At 38.5% G+C, this 24201-nt stretch overlaps 1 protein-coding gene across 1 annotated transcript in view; it reads left to right on the forward strand.

The window, feature by feature from the left end:
- Nucleotides 1–21713, forward strand: part of LOC123870874 (condensin complex subunit 3) — a 30100-nt gene extending 8387 nt beyond the window's left edge. The window contains exons 6-29 of the mRNA XM_045914357.1: nt 457–638; nt 1009–1203; nt 1706–1866; nt 3236–3423; nt 4308–4406; nt 4828–4899; nt 5957–6085; nt 6944–7057; nt 7857–8022; nt 8598–8677; nt 9431–9548; nt 10208–10293; nt 11098–11217; nt 11735–11902; nt 14869–14959; nt 15182–15250; nt 16114–16215; nt 17574–17708; nt 18164–18319; nt 18696–18881; nt 19187–19339; nt 19868–19989; nt 20598–20695; nt 21574–21713. Of these exons, the coding sequence (XP_045770313.1) occupies nt 457–638; nt 1009–1203; nt 1706–1866; nt 3236–3423; nt 4308–4406; nt 4828–4899; nt 5957–6085; nt 6944–7057; nt 7857–8022; nt 8598–8677; nt 9431–9548; nt 10208–10293; nt 11098–11217; nt 11735–11902; nt 14869–14959; nt 15182–15250; nt 16114–16215; nt 17574–17708; nt 18164–18319; nt 18696–18881; nt 19187–19339; nt 19868–19989; nt 20598–20695; nt 21574–21628 (3045 nt within the window). The 3' untranslated portion in view covers nt 21629–21713. The remainder of the gene's footprint in view (nt 1–456; nt 639–1008; nt 1204–1705; nt 1867–3235; nt 3424–4307; nt 4407–4827; nt 4900–5956; nt 6086–6943; nt 7058–7856; nt 8023–8597; nt 8678–9430; nt 9549–10207; nt 10294–11097; nt 11218–11734; nt 11903–14868; nt 14960–15181; nt 15251–16113; nt 16216–17573; nt 17709–18163; nt 18320–18695; nt 18882–19186; nt 19340–19867; nt 19990–20597; nt 20696–21573) is intronic.
- Nucleotides 21714–24201: the final 2488 nt, after the last annotated feature.

Below are 24201 nucleotides of genomic sequence, written 5' to 3' on the forward strand. Positions count from 1 at the left end.
TTGCTAGGTATTTGTCACTGTGCCACGATTGGCTCATGTTACATACCTAGTCATTTTATAGCCTACATATGACACCTGCCAGTGCAGGTGAAGCCTGGAGGTTTTGTTACAAGTTTAGTGACTGTGGTGTGGGTCTAAACTCTAAGCTATAAAGAAAACCTACATGCAAATTCTGGAGTTTCTATCCTTTTGGACAAGGACAGTATTATTAAGACAACCACCGAAATGCAATCTGTTACTTAACACAGCAAGCAGTAAACAAGTAGATGGCACAGTTAGTCTGTGGTACAGCGTCTGTCAAACAACTAGAACATGATACAATTGGTTGATCCTGTCTGTGTCATCATAATCATGCGATTAGTTGATAAGTCGGCCCTTCCTGCGCGCTTTTGCCAACTTCCACTATGAATTTTAGCTCAAGATATTGGCTGGAGACTACATAATTTTTTAATCTAGGTGGGTTTGACGGAACGCAGTCCACGCGTTAGACGTGTAGTGGAAGAGATACTGATACCAGGCTGGCTCAGCTCATTCCAGGGCAACATAATAGATCTGCTCAAAGCCATCCGCTTAGACAACGCTCAAGATGCCAAGGATTCCCAGTACGTAGCGGGGAAGCTTTTGGAGTCACTTTTCAAGTAAGCTTAAGTCCCTATAATTGAACCTAGTTGCTATCCTACCGGCAAAAATGTGCAGCCATTCGGTGTTCTGGTACGATGCTGGTTTCTACCGATAAGAGCTATGGTGGATATGGGGTATGGGCCTGCTACCATCTTAGACTGTATCATCACTTACCACCAGGTGAGATCGCAGTTGAGGGCTAACTTGTAATGGAAAAAATGAACGAAAAATACCTATTTGTTTTTTGGGATAAGATCTAATATAAAATCAATGAAAATAGTATTAAAGTAACTCTTAGGGTAAGAAAAAGAAGCGCTGCCGCTTTCCATTCTAGCAATTTTATTGAATAAAACCGAATTAGCATCAATGTATATGGTGTATTTCCAGACGCCTTCCAATCTCCGAGCTTTTGGAATGGCTCCCAACTGAAAAGTCGCATCGTCTCATACCAGCTGAGAAGCTGAATAAGGAGACTGCTTGGTACTGGCGTCACCTAGCGGAGCATTTGCAGAAGATTGATGACGACGAGACTCTGGAGACAGTGTTGCCTGATCTGGTAGTGCTTACGGGATATATACGAGCGTATGTATATCAACTTTTTTATACCACCATACTTTAGGACCACCAACATCGTTTATTTAAAAATTATGATTTCAAGCTTAAACTTGAACATTTCACTTTTAAGAGTCCATATATAACATTTTGATTTGCGACTTTTGGAAGCTGCTTGTTTGAAAACTATGAATACTATATGACTTTCTTTTATGTTTCAACATGTGCTTATTAGGTCTTTAAGCTAAACTCAATGATGGAAACACGATTGGATCTAATTTCCTCAATAGAAAAAAATTCTGAAAACAGATTAAGATATTTTTTTTAAGATTATTTGTATTAAGATATTTTTTTAACATTGTTGTGTTACCATCTCATTATCAGTACACTAAAGTGAATAAATCTATCCTTGTCACATCTTTTTCAACATGATTTTACAGAAAAAAAAAATCGAAATTATTATTTATTAAATATTGAAATAGTAACCTCTTCTTGTTCGGACATATACCTTTGTTGTTGTATTTTCTAACAGAATAGTTGAATCTCCGTGTCCATCCGAGGCGGAAAACCCAGTGATGTTCAGCACTCGTCAGTATGTCCTACACGAGCTGGGCAGCATGCTGCACGTGTACGACGCCAGCGACCCCGCCGGCCGCGCGGCGCTCAAGGACCTGATCACTGATACGCTCACTGGTAATGTTAACAACAGCTATTAACAACATTATCCATTCGAAAGGGAAAACTCAGTGATGTTCAGCACCCGTCAGTATGTCCTACACGAGCTCGGCAGCATGCTGCACGTGTACGACGCCAGCGACCCCGCCGGCCGCGCGGCGCTCAAGGACCTGATCACTGATACGCTCACTGGTAATGTTAACAACAGCTATTAACAACATTATCCATTCGAAAGGGAAAACTCAGTGATGTTCAGCACCCGTCAGTATGTCCTACACGAGCTCGGCAGCATGCTGCACGTGTACGACGCCAGCGACCCCGCCGGCCGCGCGGCGCTCAAGGACCTGATCACTGATACGCTCACTGGTAATGTTAACAACAGCTATTAACAACATTATCCATTCGAAAGGGAAAACTCAGTGATGTTCAGCACCCGTCAGTATGTCCTACACGAGCTCGGCAGCATGCTGCACGTGTACGACGCCAGCGACCCCGCCGGCCGCGCGGCGCTCAAGGATCTGATCACTGATACGCTCACCGGTAATGTTAACAACAGCTATTAACAACATTATCCATTCGAAAGGGAACACTCAGTGTTGTTCTGCACCCGTCAGTATGTCCTACACGAGTTGGGCGGTATATTGCACGTGTACGACGCCAGCGACCCCAACAAGGATCTTATCACTGATACCCTCATCAGTAATGTATAACTACTAGCAAACGCCCACAGCTCGGCAAAAATATAGATCCCCTTTATTCCCTATCACGTGGGAAGTTCAAAAATCCGACCTTACTCCTTGGTTACATTGTAAAAGGAACCTATGTGCAACAATCAGTTCGACAGACTCTTACGAAGCGATCAGCTTTTGTTTCTAGTACGCATTGCTAGAATATGGAATGACCTTCCGCCCTGGTGGCAGTTTTCCCTGCTAGCTATAATGTTAATACTTTCAAAAGAAAAGACGTGAATAGGCATCTTCTAGACAGGCGCGCTCCACCTTCAGCTGCATCATCACTTACTGTTTGGTGTGAACTGTGATTGCATTCGAACAAAAGCTTATATTAACAACAATAATGCTTTATTGTTAATGTTGCGTTGCCGTCCAATTCCAACCTATGTTTAAAATTACAAGCAAACATTACATCGGGAAGTTAGTTTAACATCGGTTGCAATATTTGTACCAGACTGACAAACAAACAATCAGACCGACAAGAAAGCGAGTTGATAAAAACGTGTTAAAAAACCCTTACCAGTTACTGCTCTCAAAGATGTGGAAGAGAGCAGGGATCTTAAATAAAACTCAGATTTCATTGAAACCCATGTAATATTGACCTTTTTACGCGCGCCCTTGCAACATTTTTTCATCTAACATTCCTCATTGTCTAGGCGACTACGGGGCGCTAAGCGCGGACGTTATACGTGCATTCGTAGCGGCTCTGGAGATGGTCGTACCGGACATAACGCCGCGTATAGACATCATATGTGGCATAGTGTCCGCCTTACGCGAGCCGCCCGAGCTTGAGGAGCCTGTAGCGCCGCCGCCGCCTGTTGACACTGCGGAAATGAAAATGCAGGCAAGTTTAGGACTCATCCTGCCAAAGAAAACCGGCCAAGTGCGAGTCAGACTCGCGCACTGAGGGTTCCGTACTCGGGTATTTTTCCAACATTTTGCATGATAAATCAAAAACTATTATGCATAAAAATAAATAAAAACCTGTTTTAGTATGTACAGGTAAAGCCCTTTCATATGATACCCCACTTGGTATAGTTATCTTATTTTGAAAATTCAAACATTTCAATTTTTTTTTAATGATGTAACCACAAATGTTTTCTGATATATTCCTGTACTTGTGCTATAAGACCTATCTACCTACCAAAATTCATGATTCTAGGTCAATGGGAAGTACCCTATAGGTACCTTTTGAGGTACGGAACTCTAAAAATTAAAGGATAATGTGTTGGAGTGAAACATAAATTGAGTGTGTTTTAGATTACAAGGGTAATGTGTGGCACTGGTGGCAATGCATATTGCTTGCTTGCTTTTCCTGTATGTTTAGTACTGGGAGGGATGGTGGTGCATTTCTTTGGTGCACATGCATTTCTTGTTTTGCTTACTTTACTGCATGTTTGGTAGTCAAAGCGTTGATATCGTAACCTGCACGTTGTACCATACAGATTTTCTGTTTTAGCAGATTATAGCGAACTAGCTTATTCTCGCGACTTCGTCCGCGTGGACTACACCAATTTTAGCCCCTTAGGGATTGAATATTTAAAAACCCTTAGCGGATGTCTACATCATGATAGCTACATCTGCATGCCAAATTTCAGCCCAATCTGTCCCGTAGTTTGAGCTGTGTGTTGATAGATCAATCAGTCAGTCAGTCAGTATTTCCTTTACTTGTTGTTCCTTGTGAACTTATTTATCAACTAATAGAGGAATGCATTTTTGCATTTTTAGAGGGCAAGATTACGCGTATCCTTGAATGTAGCGCAAGAAGCGCAAGAGGAAGCAGTAAGAGCTGAAAACTATACACTTGCAGCTGAATGTAAAGCTAAGGTGAGTAATATAACAAAATTTTTCTTTATATATATAATATATATATATGTATGTATTATATATATTATTATATACATATATATTTGTAAAGAATATTGTCCATGTTAATCACGATTAATATTCCCCTTTCTCCGTCAAATTCAAAATATTAAATGGTCAAATTTAAGTAAACATTTTTTTTTCAAAACTTAAAACATTTACTTAAATTTGCCAACTTCTGCTGTCTCGATTCTTTTCTTTCCATACAATGAAATGATCCTTACATGAAATTGAGTCGATCGGTATTAAAAAAAAATTGTCAATTTAATTGATTTTTATAGACAACTCAAACTTGACTATGTAGTATTTCGAAGATTAACTCAGAGTTTCACATATTACAATGTTTGAATTCAAACAGTAAAAAGTTAAATCTCTTTTCCAGGTAGCAGATATACAAAGGAAAATTGAAGAACTAAGTATTCAAAGTCAGCCACCGCCGCCGCAACCTATGCCAGTAAGTTTAATAAATGAACAATTTGTTTGGGTGGGTGATTTTCGTAAAGGAGCTACTTTCAGAAACCCTCCTTCATCCTTCGTACTCTTAGGTCATGGGTCCAATCGACTAACATTATTTGAGTGATTTGGAAAATTTCTACAAGGAAATAAAAATTGTTTTTCAGAAGCAGAAGAAAGCGAACGAATAAATCATTTATTGTTTCAATAAATAATCTTACAGCCAAAATTAGGTTTAGCCTCTGATGCATAGGATAAGTTGTATACTCGTGTAATAGGCATCAGTGCTCCCTTTAAGCTCCTGCTAAATTAACACGAAACGCCGTTGATAAACGCGCTAATGGCTGTTAACCGTAGGTGTAGCCGCACCCAACGCTATAATTTTATAACGGCATTCTCATTGCCGTTTGGCGTTAGGCGAGTTTAAACCCAATTCAATTGACATTGGACGTTAACCGTGGCCACTCAGTTTAACGCGTTGATTATTCGGCGGAGTTATCGTGATAATTATGGCGTTGTTGGGTATTGACGTTAACCTTAATGTGGTCCGAGCATTACAGACTAGAATAATAAGTTAGATTAGACGGCAGAAACGCATTAAGAATATGGGCAATTACTTTGATTAATTTTAAGTATTCATTCCCCTTTTAATCTATAGAAAACGGCAATGTGACTAATTCTGTTGTACCTCTCTCTCTCTGACCTAAACGAAAGTGACAGACCTAAATATATTGCTATCTCTTTCTTCTTTCTCCTTGTGGAAAAGGATAGCACGAGATTTCAATTTACTTTTTTTAGTTTAATCTAAACACCTAATATTTGATCTCGAAATTGGACGAATTTTCTGAAAAACGTTCCAACCCGCACAATGAAGTCAAAATTAAGGTATTGCGAGAGCTTCTTTTGGGTTGCGACATGTAAATTTTTCGTAATCGTCCATAATAGCGAGCTACCAACAATTCTCACTCAATTTGAACTTTATTTTGAGAAAAAATACTTAATCAAAGAACATATTTCGGGAACCTCGTAAAATTACTGGATATATTTTTTTTGTTCAGACTATCAGGGAGAAACAATGTGATGCGGACACCCTTAACAAATGTCTTATAATACTAAACTGCGCGCTGGATACCCCACAACTGAAAACTATCACAACGATGCTGCAGTTGACGTTTAATGAACTAGAGGTTTGTATTTCGTACGATAATCCTATCCATATTATAAATGTGTTTTCTAGTATTAGTAAGTAGGTTTGTCCTTCAATCACGCCGCAACGGAGCAACGGATCGACGTGATTTTTTGCATGGACATAGTTAAAGATGTGGAGAATGCCTATTTTTATCCCGATATACCTCCTACGACCCGACGACCTCCCTGGCGCAGTGAATCGCTGTGGTCTTATTAGTGGGAAGTCCCGGGTTCGATCCCCGACCGGAAATGGAATTTTTAACCCCCGACCCAAAAAGAGGGGTGTTATAAGTTTGACGTGAGTATCTGTGTATCTGTCTGTGGCATCGTAGCTCCTAAACTAATGAACCGATTTTAATTTAGGTTTTTTTGTTTGGTGGCTGGTTTGATCGAGAGTGTTCTTAGCTATAATCCAAGAAAATCGGTTCAGCCGTTTGAAAGTTCTCTTTTCTAGTTACTGTAACCTTCACTTGTCGGGGGTGTTATAAATTTTTAATTTACACTTGTATAATATCTAAATATCTGATCTGGTCTGTTGGGAAGCTTCGGCCGTGGTTAGTTACCACCCTACCGGCAAAGCTGTGCCGTCAAGCCATATAGCATTCCGGTATGATGCCGTGTAGAAACCAAAGGAAAATGGGTTTAACAATAACTACCATACACCTTCTAGGTTAGCCCGCTTCCATCTTATAGTGCATTATCACTTACCTCCAGGTGAGATTGCAGTTAAAGGCTAACTTGTATTTCGAAACAGTGTTAGATTCATTTGACCTTTCAAAAGCAGAGAAGTTTATTTGAATCAAAATCTTTGTTTTTATGTTTTTGTTTTTTTTTTTTTTCAATATTTTTTTATGCAGGTGGAAATATTCCAAAATGTGGATATCCGAGATAATGCGCTCGAAACTGTAGCAATGTTTGGGATGCTCGACAAGGAGCTTGCTAAAGATCACAAAGCGTTCTTTTTTACAAATGTAAGTATTCTCAAAGACAATTTTACTGTAGGTGTGTTTTATGATTTACCCCCTAGTAGTGGAGTCAATGAAGCCTTTTCGTCAGAAGTCCTCAGAAACAGCTCTGATTTTGATGTTTTTTTTTTTATTTTTTTATTTTTTAATCTTTATTTTACGAGATTATTCGCTGGGCGAATATGCCTCTCTATATTTTAATTTTTGCTATATTTAAAATCAGAAACGTTTTGAGGCAGGGAAGTAATTTTTAATATTTTTTAATCCATGTGTATAACATTTATACATGAAGCCCAGTAAAACGTTAGCTTCTCTTTGAGAGGTTGTAGAGGAGGTGAAATGCTATCAAGTGACATCTAAACACATATGGGCAAAAATGATCTGTTTTAGAGTTATTGATTGTTTTAAGTATAAATACGTATTTGTTTCTTTTAAAATTATTTGAAAATTAGTTTCTAAGTAGCAGACATCTCAATTAATATTTGTAAGTACTAAAATAAAATCAATCCTTATAGGTTCTCCGATTAGGGCTCCGAAACTGTACCAGTTTTAAAATTTCTATTTGCCCAAAATACTATATTTGTTTTTCAAAAAACCACATAAATTTTTGGCCTGCAGATTATCTCTAAAGCTTCTACACATTCTCAGCTATCTAATAACGTACAAAACATAGTAAGTTGAAAAGTTGCTAAAGAAACGATAAAATAATAGCACAAGGTAAAAATTAAATGCACTCCCCATTATAAAGGTGATAGAACATTAGTACCTATTTGAAGTAGCTCGATTAACATACTTCTATTTTCAGTTGATGGACTTGACAAATGAAACCACAGTAAGTACGGTACTCAAATGCTTTATGGACATATTATGTGTGCACGGCGCGCGCGTCTTTGACGAAGAGATTGATACCTCAAAAACTGGTTCATCAAAGAAACGGAACACTAAACATTCCACAGACACAGATGCAGATGGTAAATATTATAATAACAGTTTTTACATAGAGATGACCTTCCTTTCTCGTTCTTGGATCATTTTTTAAAATTCGCGCTTCACCACAATCATACCTGATGGAAAGTGATGATGTGGCCTAAGATGGGACGCGTTTACCTAGAAGATGCCTAATCAGAAGAAGATCAATCAGTAATTGCATATCAATGAATACTCTAAAATTTAGCTGCACTCAAAATCAGTACTAATGTCTAAATATTAGAACACAGAGATGTCTGATCTGTCTGAGATGTATGATTGGATTGTTTCGTTAGTCCATTTAGGTAATTCATTTCCAAAGTACCAGAATCATTTTTGTTGAATCAATTTTTTACAATAATCCTGACGATTTTTCGTGAAGTATAAGATCTTTGCTATTTTATTTTAGGTTTTTCGAAATCCCCTTTCATTTTCCAGGATAAAAAGTAACCTATGTGCTAATCCAAGATATTATCTATTTCCATTCCAAACAGCCAAATCTGTCCATTAGTTTTTGCGTTAAGGAGTAACAAACATACACACACATACTTTCGCCTTTATTATATTAGTGTGATTTCAGGTACTGTATCCGAGTCTGCTCTTTCACTCTCGCCACCCTGCACTGTGATTCAAGTACTGCTAAATATTTTGGATGATCCCGTAAGTTAAGGGAAGCAAATATTACAAAATTATATCAAAATCTTTAATCTACGCATTTACGCAACAGTTGGACATGTTTATTTTCATGGTTTTATAGCAAATAAGTCAATTAAAATTGTTTATAAAATGAGGCAGCTATTGATATTTTTAGGGAAGGCATAAAAAAGAGATCCCTTTCTTTCTTATTTCTCTGTCTCCCTCGCACGCCCACATCTAATGGAGATAACGACACACCTGGCGTTGTATATCGTTTTACAACTATCGGAAAGCGTCACTTTTAGAAGTGCCTATCAGAATGTCCACGTTGGAAAATGACGATATCGCCATAACGTCTTGATATGCGAACGCCATAACAACTAAACATGAACGCTAAATGCCCTAGAAGCAAAATGTCTGAATCTTAAAATTTCGTAATTCAAAATACGCTAGTAACGAATTTTCTAGATTTAAAAATACCATAGTCACCAAATAGACAACAAGTAGCAAATCGTCTGGATCTGAAAATACCATAATTTTAATTACTGTACAGACATGAACGCTTAAGGTGGATGCGACGGGTCTACCCGCGAAATTCAAATTTAATTTAGTTTTTCGCAATTTGTAAATTAAACTAAAAGATTTTTATATAAACCTGTGAGGATGATACTGACATTGGCGCAATTAAAGTGCCATAAGCCTAATTTGTCGTATTAGATTTAATCAAAAGGTATACAATAGTACATACTTTAAATAAATTTTGACTTTGTGTTGCAGAGTCCGCCATATAGGCTTATCATAGTGGAAGGGCTTTGCCGTCTCATATACCTGGGCCATTTGGTGTCGCCGGCTATACTCAGCAGATTGTTATTGCTATGGTTCAATCCAGCTACAGGTAAAGAATAATGACGTTTTTAAAGATTGTCTTTAGTTAGCATGAAGTTAGCAAGAAAGACTACCATTTGACATTTTTTAGTGGACAGAAATCTGAAATTTCATTGATTCATATATGGCAAACGGTCACTAACATCAATACTAATATTATACATGCGAAAGTGGCTGTATTTCTGTCTGTCTGTCTGTTTCCTTTTCACGCCCATCTGTTTAAGCAAATTTGACAAGAGGTACAAAGACGGCTTGCAACTCCATAAGCTACTTTAAGGCCGATTCACACCAATTGCGTATGCAGCACGTACACGTGACACGTGCGTAGTGACGCGCGTCAATCCATAGACATGACAGCACGCATTACGTCTACGCGAACTTTCACGTCACGCAAGCGGTATGCCATATCTCATACAGTTCCATACATTACAACGTCATGGTACGCGCTACGTCTACGCTTACGTGCTGCATACGCGTTTGGTGTGCCCCAGCTTTAAATCTCGAAAAATCAAAGGGTTTCCGCAGGATTTTTGAAAACATAAATCCACACGGACGAAGTAGGGGACATCATCTAGTCTAGTATTCTTTTTATCAGCAAAAAATTGCGGCATAAAATTTTACCTAATTATTTATGTTCAAAAATAATATAATTATATTGTTTTATTTTAGTGGAAGAAGATGTCTTGAGACAAACTATAGGGATATTTTTCCAAACCTTTCCCAGCAGTGTGGATGGAGCTCAAGAACAAATACAGGTGAGTTAAACGACTATTTGACTGACATTGTATCCTGTAGGCTAAGTACGAGTTTCGAGTAATACCACACTGTTTTTTTTTTTATTCACTATAGGTAAGCGCTTGACTACAATCACACCTGATGGAAAGTGATGATGTGGTCTAAGATGGGACGTGTTTACCTAGAAGGTGCCTATTCACTCTTGTTTTAAAGATACTTGGATTGTAATTGGTAGGAAACACAGATCGCGGAAGAGTATTCCAATAACCTTAGCCATGCGTATGAGGAATGAAGACGTAAAACGTTTCGTGCGTGTAGATGGAATATCAACGACATAAAGATGGAAACTCGCCCGACGTCTTGTGGTTCGGTGGTAAAATGGTGAAGGGGGGGACAAGATCGAAAAGTTCCTGTGCACACTCTCCACTGTAACTACAAAAGAAAATCAGCATCAATACTAAACAGATTTGTGTTGAAAGCTCAATGTAGTTCCTGCATGTAGAGATAACTGCACTTACTGTAATCTATGGACAACAACTTAATCTAAGCGTCACGAATTGGAAAATACCGGCCAAGTGCGAGTCAGACTCGCGCACCGAGGGTTCCGTACTCGGGTATTTTTTCGACATTTTGCACGATAAATCAAATACTGTTATGCATAAAAATTAATAAAAATCTGTTTTAGAACGTACAGGTAAAGCCCTGTCATATGATACCACTACCAGAAAGTTAGCTTGGCTAAGCACAGCACAGCGCCAGCATAGCTCAATTATTGACGCGCAGTCGTGAATTGCAAGAACTAACCTGCGGCAATTGTTTAACAGAAAGCAACATTACCGACTCTCCGTGCTCTTGCCAATGCGCCTTCAAGTTCGCCGCTGGCCGAAATAGATCAGGAGGCGGTCGTGAGGTTCATCGTATCACTAACGAGAGTTAACCATGAGGTATGTTCCATTTATTTGTTTTTTTAATTATTGTATTGTGAACTATCAATGTCACAGATGTGTACCTATAGCAAGAATTTCAATTGTGCATTAATATTACTTTATTGGATTTTATAATATATTAATTGTAGTGTTAATTTTGCGAATGGGCCGATTTGCTAGCAAAACCTTATGAGTTTATTGAAAACGATTTTTAATAGTGATCAGTTTTGGTATTGTGTTATCAAAACGACAAAAATCCGATTTACCTTCTGAGAACATATGTCATGCTCGGCGTCATTTAAATTAATTACATTTATTCAGAAGAGAAAATGTTGGTGGTAAATTAATGTATTTTGAATTTTGGAACCTGGATTGTCGAAGCATACCGGGATTTGTTCTTTTTGTTTTTAGCTCTTGCATCAAACAGATAGACGGATTTAAAAATGATTTCTTTAATTTAATTCTTACTCTTTTCCTAATACAGATTGAAGAAATCCAATAATACTTTTTGAAGTGAAACTTCTTTTTTAAATAGCTTATAGACAGCCAAGGCGCAATGGCCATGGTGCTTTGCGGGTACTTGGCTCGTCGGCCCACGTGTCCCGAAGCGGCGCTGGCGTGTCGCATGCTGGCTCTACTGTCGCCGCCTAGAGACGCGCTTACAGCCTCCGACCTCGCTGTCACGCTGAGAGACTTATGTCTGGTGAGTATGAATCTTTGCGACTACTTAGCTCGTTACAGGTACAGATTCTCCATGCAAAGTCTTAGACTGAGGCCAATTATGCGTTTCCAGTGCGTTGCCCCTCCGGCAAAAGTATGACGTTGAAACGTACTACACCTCCTCACCTCGTCTCTCTGGTCCCAAGTCTGATGCGTGTGCGGTTCTTGACTATATCACATTTATAACAATAAATAACAAATCACTCTACTTACAAGCTCTGATTCTACAAACCCTATATCTTGGTAAAAAAAAGTACGGTTTGGCCGTTTAATAACTTTTAACGTTTAATATGTTATGTCATGTAATAGTTTTACGAACATTAAACGGCCAAGCCGTACTTTTTTTACCAAGATATAGGGTTTGTAGAATCAGAGCCTGTAAGTAGAGTGATTTGTTATTTATTGTTATAAATGTGATATAGTCAAGAACATTTAAGAGCTATATTACTTTGGACTTGGGATAGGTCCCATGGCCAGCACAAATCTAAGCTCAGCTAGGGGCTTGGCTCTACTAGAGATCTCATAACTTTTTAACAGTGAAAACAGTATGAACTTGTGAGTCTTGGCTAACTTTTTACATGAAATGTTTTTGGTGGGATTTCATTTCTTTTTGACAGGTGCCCTAAATTTTTTTTGGATCTATTTCTTGTAGGTACATCATTTTCATGGCCCACTCTCTATCGTTCCCTCTTTTTTTAAAAGCTTTTATTCAACTTGCAATGTACTCGTATGTAAGTATATTTGTTCGGGTGGAATCTTGCAACTCAATTTTGAAGCAGATATACCAAATTTCAGTCTTTTAGGACTTCAGGAAACACAGATACTTGGTACGTTTGATAAATCTGCCACGGACATCTTATCATGTAAACTTTAGTATTCGAGCAACAAATTTTACAGATATGCATCTCATATACGAGGGGATGAAGGGGGACCCGATTTCTTAATTTATCTGTTGTTCATAATTCTTGAAATTTGTACTTAATGCCAAATTTCAGTCTTCTAGGACTTCGGGAAGTACCCTAGAATTACAGACTAGAAGTTTTGACTGTCAATAAATCTGAAACTATAAAAGCTAGACAATTGATACTCAATGCGTTTAATCAATTTGCCAAGGACATCTTATCCTGAAAATATCAGCATTCTAGCGACAGAATTTACAGATTTGCTTTTCTCATAAGAGGCGTAGAGGGGGGAAAATTCCAATTTCTCAATTTTTCTGTAGTTTGTAGGCAATTTCTAGTCTACACACCAAATTTCAGCCTTCTAGGACTTCGGGAATTACCCTAGAATTACAGACTAGAAGTTTTGACTGTCAATAAATCTGAAACTATAAAAGCTAGACGATTGATACTCAATGCGTTTAATCAATCTGCCAAAGACATCTTCTCCTGAAAATATCAGCATTCTAGCGACAGAATTTACAGATTTGCTTTACTCATAAGAGGCGTGCGTAGAGGGGGGGCATTGCCAATTTCTTAATTTTTCTGTAGTTTGTATGCAATTTCTAGTCTACACACCAAATTTCAGCCTTCTAGGACTTCGGGAAGTACCCTAGAATTACAGACTAGAAGTTTTGACTGTCAATAAATCTGAAACTATAAAAGCTAGACAATTGATACTCAATGAGTTTAATTAATTTGCCAAGGACATCTTATCCTGAAAATATCAGCATTCTAGCGACAGAATTTACAGATTTGCTTTACTCATAAGAGTCGTAGAGGGGGGGCATTGCCAATTTCTTAATTTTCCTGTAGTTTGTATGCAATTTCTAGTCTACATACCAAATTTCAGCCTTCTAGGACTTCGGGAAGTACCCTAGAATTACAGACTAGAAGTTTTGACTGTCAATAAATCTGAAACTATAAAAGCTAGACAATTGATACTCAATGAGTTTAATCAATTTGCCAAGGACATCTTATCCTGAAAATATCAGAATTCTAGCGACAGAATTTACAGATTTGCTTTACTCATAAGAGGCGTAGAGGGGGGGGCATTGCCAATTTCTTAATTTTTCTGTAGTTTGTATGCAATTTCTAGTCTACATACCAAATTTCAGCCTTCTAGGACTTCGGGAAGTACCCTAGAATTACAGACTAGAAGTTTTGACTGTCAATAAATCTGAAACTATAAAAGCTAGACAATTGATACTCAATGAGTTTAATCAATTTGCCAAGGACATCTTATCCTGAAAATATCAGAATTCTAGCGACAGAATTTACAGATTTGCTTTACTCATAAGAGGCGTAGAGGGGGGGCATTGCCAATTTCTTAATTTTCCTGTAGTTTGTATGCAATTTCTAGTCTACATACCAAATTTCAGCCTTCTAGGACTTCTGGAAGTACCCTAGAATTACAGACTATGAATTGTGATGATCATCAGTGAGGGACGAAAACGGCGTATTTTAGGTATCAATAAATTTGTAACCATAAAAGCTAGATATTTGATACTTAGTATATTTGGTAAATTTGCTGAGGACACCTTATACTGAAAATTTCAGCTTTCTAGCGTCATCCAGACCGAAGTTATGACGGGTCGAAAATACGGCGAAACACTTCGAGAAAAAGGTACTACGTAGCGCCCCGGCCGCCGTTTGGCTCGTCTTGGCGGGGGCACTGCCGTGCCCCCTGATGACGTTGAAACGTACTACACCTCCTCACCTCGTCTCTCTGGTCCCAAGTCTGATGCGTGTGCGGTGCGGCGCCGCACGACGTCGTAGCGCATCGTGTGGTTATGGTACGATTTCTATGTAGGATAACGCAGCGGCACCCACTCTCTCACCTCCACTCTTTCTCTCCCTCGCTCTCTCTTTGTTTCTTGCTCTCTCTCTCTCTCTCTTACGATATCGGAGAGGATCGAGAGCCGCCGCGCCGACGGTGTTTTTCAGTCGTTTCGCAGTGAAGAATTAGCAAAACGATTTGCGTATTTATAACAAAAGTGTAATGTTTCAGAAAATGCCGGACAAGCAGTCGTGTCGCAATCTAACGCGATATCTCGGAGCCTTGGAGGAGCGCGCTAGTTTTAGTAAAGCATCTAACATTGGTAATTTTTTTTAAATACATTTGCTTGTAAAGTGGCTCTTATTTCACCGCTATCCATCAAATTATGAAGTAGATTTTTACCACACTTGTTAATCTTGGTGATCTTGAGTATTTTTCAGTAGATCCACATTGCGGAAGCTTGCAGGCGATAAGTTGCTTCTTTTTTGAGAACCATACCGTTTCGCAACCATATAATAAGCTACAAACTGCATCTTTTTTATAGGAGTAACTGAAGGCACCATCCAAACAGAAGACACTATTAACACAGTCGGCCGTAACACTTCGTCTTTACGTAAGTACTTGTTTTTCGAGCGTTTTTAAACTGAAGTTTTATTAAAAATCATTATGATCTACCCCTCACCGGCCCACTACTGAGCACAGGTCTCCTCTCAGAATGAGAAGGGATTAGACCATAGTCCACCACGCTGGGCTAGTGCGAATTGGCAGACTTTACATATGGAGAACAATATGGAGAACTCTCAGGCATGCAGATTTCCTCACGACGTTTTCTTGCATCGTTAAAGCAAGCGACATCTCATTGCTTAAAACACACATGACTCCGAAATACCGACGAAAAGTTAGAGGGACGTGCCTGGGATCGAACCCCCGACCTCTTTACTGTAGGCGGACGTCATAACCACTGAACTATCACGGCTTCAGATATCAAGGTTTAGACATACTTAAAAATAATGTTTAATATTTAATAGGGTTCTCGTCCACTTCCCTGAACCAAAGCACTCGAACACACGTCTTCAAAAAATTGCGTCTGTATAGTATGTTACAATTTTTTTTACTGAAGTACGTAATTTCATTCAGTGACCATCATAGAGTAAACAAAATCATCTTATGGTAGATTAGATATGACATCTTGTTAGTTTATTTTGTATTGCATTTAAACCTATGTATGTAGTTCATTATGTCAACCAATACATATAACCTCAATATCTACTTAACTGTATAAAGACTTTTAAGTTTTAATAGATGTAATTGACTTTAAATTAATTGTGTAGATTCAGAAATATTTGTAGTTAGTAAGGTTATGATCCTCTAAAAAAAAATCGTAGTTTTTTTAAAGTTTTATCAGTAATCCTGTTTTCGTTTTTGCTAGCGTTCTGGTTACAATCTGTATTACACCATCTTATCTTAAAATTGTAGCTCAACCGCTTGCTCGGAGCACTCACGTGGTTATCAACGAGACAGTTCAAGAGGAACCCGAAATCGATGAGACCTCTCCCTCCGATTCAAGGGAATCTGAAGGTTTGTATTAGTAAAAAATTCTTCGACATTCTTATCGCGGAATTGCAATTTGTCATTAGACCATGATTGTGTTGACAATAGTATATTTCATTACAAGTGCGGAAAGGCTGTCATTGCAAAGAGTTCCGAGAAATGTCTACCCGAGCCGAGGCGTAGCTGAAGGCGAGGGTTGACAGTCGGAACGAGTTGCAATGACGGTTCCGCACGTGTACTGAACGACTATTTTTAATACAGTTGCGAAAAAATGAAGCAATTTAATAAAATAATAAAAACACAATAAACTCAACTAACTTAATTTAATTTAATTTAAAACAACTTTATTGTTAATAGATATAAAAAACTAGGGTCGAAATTACTCATTTTAGGCAACCAACAACTAAACTCGCAAAGAAAATTTCTGAAAAAAAAGCGCCAACCGTAGAATATAAGCAGAGTTTTTTTTTTCTTCACCCATTCTGGTAGGCAAAGGGAACTATGCCCATACAGCCAAGTCTTCAGTAGAAGTTTTTTATTGATATGAAATGAAAATGAAATTTAATGTTATGAAATGAAATGAAACCTAACCAAACTCTTTCAATCAAATCATTAAATCTGATATTGAAACAAATTAGTAGCTTCTTATTAGAAATACGTATTTGCATGAATCATAAAAACTTCTATGAATTTTTTTAGTAAAAACTTCATGGTTGGTTTTTCTTTTTAATATTTTGACAGTTGGGAAAGAAAAAGCACGAGTGCGGGAAAGGTAAAGAAAAAGCACGAGTATGTAATAGCCCACATCCCGAACGCTATACGTCCCTGCAATACGCCACTTTTTGAGCAACTGTATTAAAAAGTACTTTACCCGAAATCGGGCATCCGACCGGCCCGCTTTTTTTACCGGGATTTCAGGTTCAAATTCATTTATTAACTTTCATCATGTACAAAAGTGCCAGTTTTAAGTAAAAGTTGTCTAAAAATGAACGCAATTTATTTACCAAGATCTTGGTCATATTGTCAGTTGGCATCCAAAGGCCCGGTATCCACCAAACCGGAAATGAGTGGAGATGTGTTTAATTGACCAATTAAATTAGCTTCTCCTTTCAGCAAAGGTTGCCTGGAAGAGATTGCTCTAAGCAATAAGGCCGCCTTTGCACACAATTGTTTTTTCTGTTTTTCTTCTTTCTGTGTTGTTTCTTTTCATGTGTTTTTGTGTGCAATAAAGTCTTTCTATCTATCTATCTAAATTATTGTTAGATCACGTAATAATTTATTCGCGTCACCTATCAGTAATCTCATTGGTCTGCTATAATTAATTGGTTTACAAAAGCAATAAATAGTATTTTAATTATTTTCATGTTTTAATTTATTTCAAATAGAAACAAGACCATCGGAAATAAGGAAATCAGTACAAGAAGAATCTGATATGGAGATAATAGCGAATAACGACGCATCAGTCTCTTCTTCGGATAGCAGCGGGGTGTTGCCTGTTAAAAAAGCTAGAGTTACTAAAGGTAAAACCTTTAAAAAAAAGTTGTTTTCCTTAACCTTCGTACGAGACATAGGCTTAGAACGAGCGCCTCTAATCATGATGCTCGGCTTTTCTTACTAACCTAGTTTCTACATGTATCCTAGTCAGTACACTAGCTTTTTTCATCCATTGGGCTGGAAATCGTCCCACACTATGCAGTCTCCCACCTTAGAAAACGTCTATCCAAGCGGCAGTAACGGGCTAAGGGTGTTGTGGAGGGGACGGTCCACCATGGACCCCTGGTCTAAGGGGACCTCCAAACTTTGAGAAGCCCTTTAGTGAAAGTCCATGTACAAGGCTATACTTTTAGAATACGTTATTATGATCTTTTTTGTATAATTAATTTTGCTCGCTTCGCTCGCGTTTTTGTTCGTTGGTTAAATCATTGCATTTTATTATTAAAATAGCTTATGCCCGCGTTTTACTTTCATGTTTTAGGCAAGAAAAAGAAGCTCTCTCTATCTAGGAATAGTTCGGAGTCCAGTGATAAAAGTAATCCCAGTAAAGTTGCAAAAGATGCTCAAAATCAGAAACAAAAATCAAAGAGCCTTAAACGAACTCGCTCGCAGCGTTCCCTAGAGAATGTGAATAAAGGTAAGATAGATATGATTTAATTAGTTATTACATGTTTTTTTTTTTTACTTTCTGTGGTGGGAGGCTATGGTTGTGGCTTGTTACATCCTTACTGACCTAAATTTAGAGTATTAGCGTCATTTTCTTTTTAATATTGCTAAAAAAATGACGGAACATGAGTTTTACGTTTAAAGACTTTAGTGCGCTCTACAAATTCAAACAATAGGCTCACGACTTGCACCTATAGTAACGATGTTTGACGAGTTCTAAATTAAATTAGGTTTTTCTGTCCCTTTCTTATTACATTGGTAAGAAAAGATGAAGAGTACTCTAAAATTTAGTTGCACTCTGAATCAGTAATATTGTACGCAATAAAGGCTATCTATCCGTCCCTTAGCCAAAGCAACTGCAAAGACTAAAAAAGGTCAACCAACTACAGAAGTTATGGCATTACAACGATCCCCATCGCCTGATGAACATATCACTGCCCGAACATCAACCCGCGGGGAGCAATCTAGCCCGAGCACAGATTCTAGTGGTTCAAGTACAGGCAAGAATAGGACGAACAAAAATGCAGAAAAAGGTAATAAAAAATAAAATAAAACTACTTCATAGCTTTCAATTTTTTTCGTCCTCAATCTCTTCCTTTCGAATTACACACCTATGAAATACCTACTCAATCTACCCTTATTATGAAAGTGTATTTGTTTGTTGGTTTCAAAATGGCCACCACGTATTGCGTATGGTACCTGGATCATTTTAGTGATTTGTGTTTTAAAGTTTCTCCTGTATTATTATTCTTTGTATGATAGCAAAAAAGACGTCTTAAAAAAAGGAGGTTAATCCCATGCGTGTGCTATTGTGAACTTTATATACTTTTTTTTTTAGAAAAAGATATTGTGCAGTCCATTCCACTAGATGACCTGGACGTGTCTAACGTCACAATCCGCAGACCAACGCGCGAACCTGTTTCAAGTTCAGAAACAAAGTCCAGAGGCTCGAAAAAGGGCAATAAGAATAAAAAAACAAACAACAACAAAGGTTTGTTTTATCTGTATTTATCATATTGAAACGCTAGCTTTGTGGTACGGTCTTAAACTGACAAATAAAACTTTGGCACGTCTTGAGAGTCGAAAGCAGATCTTTTCTGGACGGAATTATCTAACGCGAAGATAAGATGAATAAATGGAGTCTGATGAATTTCGAAAATATATAATTTATACATAGTGATTTTATTTGAAAACTGGTTTTAGTTTTATAACTTTATCTGTGCAGATACTCTATCACTGATCTCTTGTTTTGCTAACCCCCGACCCAAAAAGAGGCGTGTTATAAGTTTGACGTGTATCTGTGTATCTGTCTGTGGCATCGTAGCTCCTAAACGAATGAACCGATTTTAATTTAGTTTTTTTTTGTTTGAAAGATGGCTTGATTAAGATCAAAGCTATTAGCTAAGGCTATAATCGAAGAAAATCGGTTCAGCCGTATGAAAGTTATCAGCTCTTTTCTAGTTTTCTTATAGAGAATTTCGTGTCGGAGGTTTTTTAAATTTTAAGTTATTTAATATAGAGGCGGAGGTCCGTCGAATGACGCGCTCTTCCGTTGGATCGCGCAGCAGTGTTGACAGTTTCGTGCAGGACGACTCCGCCGACGAAACGGAGTTGCACACCATCGTTTATGACAATGACATTGTTCGTATATATTTTTTTTTTTTTTTCAATTTAGATACAAGTTAGCCCTTGACTGCAATCTCATCTGGTGGTAAGTGATGATGCAGTCTAAGATGGAAGCGGGCTAAACTGGATGGATGGGCTATGGCAGTTTTTATTAAAAACTCATACACCTTTGGTTTCTTTCGCGGCATCGTACCGGAACACTATATCGTTTGGCGGCACGGCTTTGCCGGCAGAGTGGTAACTAGCCACAGCCGAAGCCTCCCACCAGACCAGATTAGAAATTTAGAAATTATAAATTTCCAAACCCCTGCCGCGAATCGAACCCGAGACCTCTAACTTATGAGACAGCGCTTACCACCTGTGTCAGGGAGGTCGTCAAATACAATAGGAATATACTTTACTCTATCCACGGAAAGAAGTTAGTATAGCGCTCTCTGTTACGTAATCCTATACATTGTTTGTACAGAGTCGAAAATCTCAGTGGGCGTTAACCGTTGTTGTTAAACATGTTTTCAAAAAATATTCGAAATTCCATTCAAAAATGTTTTCAAAAAACATTTGTTTAGTTCGAAAACATAGTTTCGTTTGTTACGGAATCCTAAAAACTCTGTTTTTCATTACAGGAGCAAGAGCTACTCAACGACTCAAGTGAGCTCGTAGACAGTAAGCATGTGTCCAAACCGAATGTTACCATAGACGAAACACCGGATGCAAGCGAAGAGTAAGTATTGGACACCTCGCCAAACAAACATATTCTTTTTTGATAACAGCTATCTGTGTAAAAAATTGATTGTCATAGAAGTCGTGCTAAACCATTTTAGGAGTTTTGTAAAAACTTGTAGTCCCTCAAATTTTTGGCCATCTGGTCTTGGGATCAATACATACTAGCGCAGAGTTGAAGCGAATGGAAGCGTCAAATTCTTCACAATTAAAACGATGTTGCACGAATACACGCGTTCGCAAACATTTACGTTTACGCAGATTAGTTTCCGATTCTGACTGACGAGTGACTTCGGTCGTTTCCCGTAATAGGCGTTGATGATTGGTGCTCGCGTTCGCACGCACCAATCGGCGTTGGTCTTGCTCAGATGCACTAATTCCGTCAAATGCGTGGGAATTCGCGCGTCTTCTCTTTATCTCAGAAGGAATATGTGCATTAATTACATAGTGGAGATAAGGGTGAATTTGCTAAGATTGACGCTTCGATGTAGTTGACTCTGTGCTAGTATGAATTGACCCTTAGAGGTTGTCTCTCATACAATATTAAATCCCTTTTCAATACGTTATATGAATTATTATATGTATAAGAAAATTGATTAAGTTTATAGGATTTTTAGTACCCGAAGGATGCCAACATATTACTAAACTTCCGCTGTCCGTCTGTCAGCGGGCAGTATCTCGTGAAGCGTTATAGCTAAAGAGTCGAAATTTTCACAGAATATGTATTTCTATTGTTGTTATAACAAATAATAATCGAAATTACGAAATGGCCGCCATGAAAATTAAAAAAGTGTTATTTCTTGTACGACAGTACGGAACCAGAACCCTTGGTTTGCGAGTCCAATACACACTTAACCGATTTTATTTTTACTTTTGTAGGTCCGAGTCTGAAGTGGAGGTTCCTGCAAAAGGAAAACGTAAAGAAAAGAAGTAATACTAGTTAAAATTGATTTATTTAATTATCATTTTCTTTAACTCAAATAAAGAGCCACCGGCTTTTTTACCTACTAAACTTTTTTATTTCTCTAATATTGTTTGCTTTATTCCATGGAACTTATAATCCTATAAGTTCCAAGGAATGAAACAAACAAGGCAATAGTGCCAACTTGACGGCAGTACACAAGTTCTTCTTCTTTGTCGTGTCACTCTTGACAGAGCGGTCGTGGTCATCATGAAGCAACGTCTTTGAGGGCAGATGTTACACGCCTCACGAGCAGTACACAAGTTAGTGAACCGTTTGTATGCCGCGACGCGCAGTGACGCGCTGTGCAGCGCCGCTCTAGTGTGACATGCACCATACGAATTGGTTGAAATAATATTTTGACGCTTCGTGCCGCGCAGTGCAGCGCCACTGTAATGCGGTCCGGTTTAGTATGGAAATACGCCAACAAGAAAAATAATTTACTTGCTTTGCTAGTTACTTAATTCGTTGTATAGTACTCTATCCTATGATAAAGTAACAGGGGTTTGTTGTTGTACTTGAGTTATCCTTGGTCGCAGCTTCATCGGCCTCCCTAGATAGTGTACTTTTTTCCGACTGGTCCCTAGCAGCTCTTGGTACACGAAATCTGCAGCGCGTTCGGCGATCATCACAACTTGTGATGATTCGTACGCTGTATAAGCTTACGCGACGCATAGTCATCATATTATAAATAAACTATGTACTTGTTTTATTGTTAAGTAAAAACCGACAAAGTGCGAGTCAGACTCGCGCACCGAGGCTTCCGTGCTTGGGTATTTTTTCCGACATTTTGCACGATAAATCAAAAACTACTATGCATAAAAACAAATAAAAAACTGTTTTACAATATACAGGTCAAGCCCTTTCATATTGAAACCCCACTTGATATAGTTGTACTTTGAAAATTGAAAATGCTCATTATTTGTTCATGAATATATTTTAATTTATTTCATGGTTCTAGGTCAACGGGAAGTACCCTATAGGTTTTCTTGACCGACTCGACAGTCGACAGACAGACAGAAAGACAGACGGACAGACAGACAGACAACAAAGTGATCCTATAAGGGTTCTATTTTTTCTTTTGAGGTACGGGACCCTAAATACGTAGTGATGTCTCTTACATACTTATGAAAATTTAGATAAGCTCGAGCGATTTACTAATATTATAAAGGCGAAAGTTTGTATGTGTGTGTGTGTGTGTGTGTATGTTTGTTACTCCTTCACGCAAAAACTACTGAACGGATTGGGCTGAAATTTAGAATGGAGATAGATTATAGCCTGGATTAGCACATAGGCTACTTTTTATCCCGGAAAATCAAAGAGTTCCCACGGGAAATTTAAAAAACCTTCATCCACGCGAACGAAGTCGCGGGCATCAGCTAGTTTTCTATATAGGACACTAGGGTAAGTAGGTAGGTACGTACTACGTATGGACTGGCCCATACTGGCTGCAACGCACGGCACTCCATAGTGCCGGTTTACTGTATTCGTAATTTTCGTATCTTACGTACTTACTTCAGCCCTTAAAATTAGCTTTTAACCCACCATGTGCTGATATGAAAAAGCAATGAAGTAAAGAACTGTCTTCGACGTCTTTGTCGGTCTGTTAGAGAAACACCTACCTACTCAAATCCAGGTCATAATTTTCCCGAAGCCGAGCCGAGCCGAGCCTGGGCCGTAGCTTTCTCATGAAGTTTTCCTTGGTCGGGAAACTCTATGATGATACTAGCCGATGCCCGCGACTTCGTCCGCGTGGATTTAGGCTTTTCGAAATCCCGTGGGAACTCTTTGATTTTCCGGGATAAAAAGTAGCCTATGTGCTAATCCAGGATATTATCTATCTCCATTCTAAATTTCAGCCAAATCCGTTTAGTAGTTTTTGGGTGAAGGAGTAACAAACATACACACACACACACACAAAACAAACTTTCGCCTTTATAATATTAGTGTGATAAAGAAAATATAGAGTTGCATACTTAAAATCACAACACTACAAAATTTCTACTCGGGAGGCCTGTGGGCCAACTATTCGAAGAAGGCGATAGACACCCTAAGGGTGCAATATAATAACGGGTTCAGGATGCTGTTGGGCTTGCCGCGCTTTCGTTCAGCGTCAAGTATGTTCGCAGAGGAGCGGACTGATGACTTCTTTGCCATAATGCGGAAGAAGCCATCATCACTGCTGACAAGACTGCGCTCAAGTACCTACCAACCGCATCCTGAACATGTTTGCGAATAAGATGCCAATGCTTGAGAACACATTATTCAGGTCTTCCAAACGCTGCGCTTCTGGTGCAAGGTCGCCATTCTAGCCGATGATACGTGGGGTCGCAAGGTGCAACCCCAACATCATTGGTTTTTCGAACTATGTGCCTGCTCATTGCCACTTTAGTTTCGAAACTCGCTGAGCATGTCGGTTGATCTCCTTACTTCTGATTTGATCACGTAGAGAAACTCCAAGCATAACACTCCCCATCGCCCATGAGCTTTCTTATGAGGATTCTTATAATAAGTAGGTAAGTATAGGTAAAAATTAAAATTAAACA

The sequence above is a fragment of the Maniola jurtina genome, chromosome 13 (assembly GCF_905333055.1).
Source record: "Maniola jurtina chromosome 13, ilManJurt1.1, whole genome shotgun sequence".
In the NCBI taxonomy this organism is placed as follows: domain Eukaryota; kingdom Metazoa; phylum Arthropoda; class Insecta; order Lepidoptera; family Nymphalidae; genus Maniola; species Maniola jurtina.